At 35.7% G+C, this 4,112-nt stretch overlaps 1 protein-coding gene across 1 annotated transcript; it reads left to right on the plus strand.

The window, feature by feature from the left end:
• Positions 1-746: 746 nt before the first annotated feature.
• On the plus strand, positions 747-3,387 carry LOC131184023 (olfactory receptor 9G19-like). Its single transcript, XM_058154962.1, is given in 2 exon segments — positions 747-1,682; positions 3,211-3,387. Coding segments are annotated over 2 exon segments (1,113 nt in total).
• The last annotated feature ends 725 nt before the right edge of the window (positions 3,388-4,112 follow it).

The raw sequence follows: 4,112 nt of genomic DNA on the forward strand, positions 1-4,112 counted from the left end.
ACTATCACTGTCTTAGTTCATTCTGTGCCTTAGCCTTCCTGACTCCTTCCTTGCAGAATTGGGGTTAACACCCCTCTTCCCATTTATACACTTCTCCTTCTTCTTCCTCAGTTTGTCAGAGTTTCTCTCTCTCTCTTTCTCTCTCCTTTCCCTGTCTCCCCTTTCCCTCCCTCCCTCCCTCCCTCATTCTGATGTATTATTTTTGTTTGGGCCTTTATTATCTCATTTTTCAGAGTTTCCCAGCCATCCTAAACAGTTTTTTCCTCTAGAATTTCCATCCATGGAAACCTTTCTATTCTCTCTTACTTTTTGGAAGTCAATTCTGTTAAAGTCTAGAACACTAATCTGATTTTGTTTAGTTGTCTATGCATGCATTATGGTGATTTCTAGTATGATGAGTTCATTCACCTCCAAAGTTCCTACCACTGAAATGTCAAACATCAAGAATCCTGAAGAGAAAAAAACGTACTAGTTGTTGAGAAGAAAGTAAGTTCCACTAAGCAGAAACAGAAGAAAGAGAAGTTTTCTATTTTTCCTTATCTAAATATTAATTGCATTGTTAGGACATAATCAAACATAGATGTATTTTTTCCCAACATTTTTGTGTAAGTTTTTAAGGAAAATGTTTAATTTTTGCAATTTTCATGTTAAAGTATCTGAAGTATAATACTTGGAGAATTTATGCTAATCTAATGAAATAACTGCGACATATTTTTATTTTTTTTAACAGTTAATCCTAATATTTCATGGAGAAAGAAAATCACACTACAGTGATGAATTTTATCCTTTTGGGATTCACAGACAACCAAAACCTACAACTGATTCTATTTGTAACATTTCTATTAATATATATAGCTAGCCTCACAGGAAACATCACATTAATGGCACTTATTTGTGGCAGCCCTAACCTCCATACACCTATGTATTTTTTCATTGGAAACTTATCTTTCCTGGATCTCTGGTATTCCTCTGTCTATTCCCCAAAGATCCTGGTAAATAGCATCTCTGAAGACAAGAGCATTTCCTTTGGAGGTTGTGCTGCTCAGTTCTTCTTCTCTGCTGGTCTTGCCTACAGTGAATGCTATCTTCTTGCAGCCATGGCCTATGACCGATACATGGCCATTACAAACCCACTGCTGTATGCCACTCATATGTCCAGAAAGTTATGCACAGGACTGGTGACACTCTCATATCTCAGTGGTTTTATCAATGCTACAATAATAACTATCAAAACCTTCATGTTGAGCTTCTGTAAGGGAAATGTAATTGATGACTTCTTCTGTGACCTACCTCCATTAGTCAAACTTTCTTGTAATGTGCCTGAGAGCTACCAATCAGTGCTGTTCTTCATTCTTGTCTCTAATGTAATTATACCCCTGGCACTTATTCTTGCTTCATATGTCCTCATCCTGGCAGCCATCTTGAAGATACATTCCATTGAAGGGAGACTGAAGGCCTTCTCAACCTGTGCCTCTCACTTAACTGCTGTCACTTTGTATTATGGCTCCATCCTCTTCATCTATTCACGCCCAAGTTCCAGCTATGCTTTGAAGAGAGACAAAGTTGTATCTGTCTTCTATACAGTTGTGATCCCTATGATTAATCCTCTCATCTATAGTCTTAGGAATGAGGAGGTAAAGAAATCTCTTAAAAAGAAAGCAATGAAGTGGAAGATACCCTGAGTAAATATGAATGAAAACAATGTGCTTGTACTTTATTATCCTGAAAATATTAATATAGTTTAGGCTGCACTTACATACAGATTTATTCTCAGAAAATCTTTTACAAAATGTCCCTGGAAGAATGATTCCTTTTACATAAATTGCCTTTTCTTTTCCTTTCTTCTGTTTTTCTTTTCTTTTTATTTATTTTTTTCAAATAAGCTTTTCTCACATAGAACATATTTCTTTCTAATCCTAACAAAAAAACAAACTTTGAGGAGATTTTCAGCCATAATTATTATTCACAAAACACATAGAGACAAATGTAGTTTTACCCAGGTTAATATTCTACATTAAAAACTTTATGTCTCCAATTCTTTCATCAATACTCATTTCAACATTGCCTTGCTGGCCAGGCTAAGTATGTATTTCAGTAGTGTTCATTTGGGAACCTGACAATATGTAGTTCATCATACTGGGTGATGTTTCCAAAATAAAGATGTTCCCACTTAGTTCATGAGCTTTCCAAAAAAAAAAATTTGTATAGAAGCCAATGGAGCTTTGGCCTCTAGTCATAATCTTTGGTATATTTCTGCTGTCCTTCCCAGATCGGATCAGTGAAGTTTCCATATTTTGTGGATTTGGTTAAAGGCAACTAATTCCAGTTGCTGTAGGAAATGAAATCTATCAACAACCCCCCTTCCCCCAAAAACATCTTCATTAATGGACCGCCTTGAGCCAGTCTCAAGTATTCACTCCATCATTAATATATGACCATTCGTACAACAGTTCACAATACATGATACATTCAAGACACAAATACAAATGAATACTGAATATATAACCATTAATAAATAACACCATGGATGAAATAGCTGTGTCATATAAAGAAAATCACAGTTTATCATTTGCACACCTTTGGGAGTCATAGTTATTATTTCAAATGTATTTCACCTTCTTAAAAGTAAGTTAAAGTTATAAAGAAAACATGGAAATTAAACATTGTAAAGTTGTAATGCAGTTCCCATTTCTTTTAATGGGAGTTAATAGAAACCATTTGTTCAAAATCAGAACTACAGGTACTTAGGGAATAGCAGAAGAAATAAGATCTCTTGCATAAACCAAAAGCAGCCAAGGAAATGCTGTGACCAAATTAAGCAGACCTGGCACCTGGAACTGGAAGATGTCTATATTTTTTCCCAGATGCAAAGAATTTCCTAACTCATTTCATATAGAAGAAACCCATTTACAACCAGAAAAGAAGGAATGCTTTAAACTACTGTAAATGTCACTGAGATCAGAGTAAATGATTAGCCTGTTCCAGCCACTGGAGTTTTATAATATACATCCACCTTTGTGGTGATGAGCTTTCTGCTACATTTTAATCTGGTTCAAAGTTATTTTGATTGAAATAATAATGCATTTCTCATCATGAATATCTTTTATTTTTCTTTGCATCTTCCCACTAATCAGAAAGTATATAACTCTGATTACTACATTCTTTCAGTTTCCACAGTGTTTCTATGACTCAATGGAAAACACCACATAGGTGACAGAACTGATACTCACAGGATTTACTGATGATCCACAGTTGCAACTCATCCTTTTTGTGACATTTTTTGCTGCTTATGTCATCACCCTAGTGGGAAATGTGAGCATGATTTTCTTTATCAGGATCAGTCCTCAACTCCACAAAACTCCAATGTATCTTTTCCTCATTCAATAATCGTTCTTGGATATCTGCTGTTCATCTTCTATCACTCCAAAGTTTCTATGCCATCAGTTAACAGAGAAGAAAGTTATTTCTCTTGCAGGCTGTTTTACTCAACTTTACTTTTATGCCCTATTTTCCGCTGCAGAGTGTTTCCTCCTAGCTATCATGGCCTATGACTGCTATGTGGCCATCTGTCACCCTCTACTCTACTTGGTTACCATGTCCCAAATAAAATGTGTCCAACTAGCAGTCGTTTTGTACATTACTGGGTTTGTACATGGTTTACTTCATATCATTCCTGTATCTCAGTTGTTCTTCTGTGGAGCAAACTTCATTAATAATTTTTTCTGTGAAGGTCCTGCAGTACTACAACTTGCCTGTTCAGATATCAGTTTCAATAATCTGTTGAAATTTATATTTATTGGCTTTACTATAATAACAACAAATGTGGCTATTCTCACATCCTACACTTATATCAAGATCACCATTTTAAAGATGCGCTCTCCCAAGGCTTGGAGGAAAGCCTTCTCCACATCTACATCTCACCTCATGGTCATCACTATTTTTTATGGATGTTGTGCTTTTGTGTATGCATAATCACAACCGAGGAAGTCTCACTACATCAATCAAATAGCTTGTGTATTATATCTTGTAGTGACTCCAATGATTAACCCCTTAATCTACAACCTGAGGAATCAGGAGGTAAAGGTTGCCTTTAAAAAAATTATTGGGGAAAA

Source organism: Ahaetulla prasina, chromosome 1 (assembly GCF_028640845.1).
Source record: "Ahaetulla prasina isolate Xishuangbanna chromosome 1, ASM2864084v1, whole genome shotgun sequence".
NCBI classification, from domain to species: Eukaryota; Metazoa; Chordata; class Lepidosauria; order Squamata; family Colubridae; genus Ahaetulla; species Ahaetulla prasina.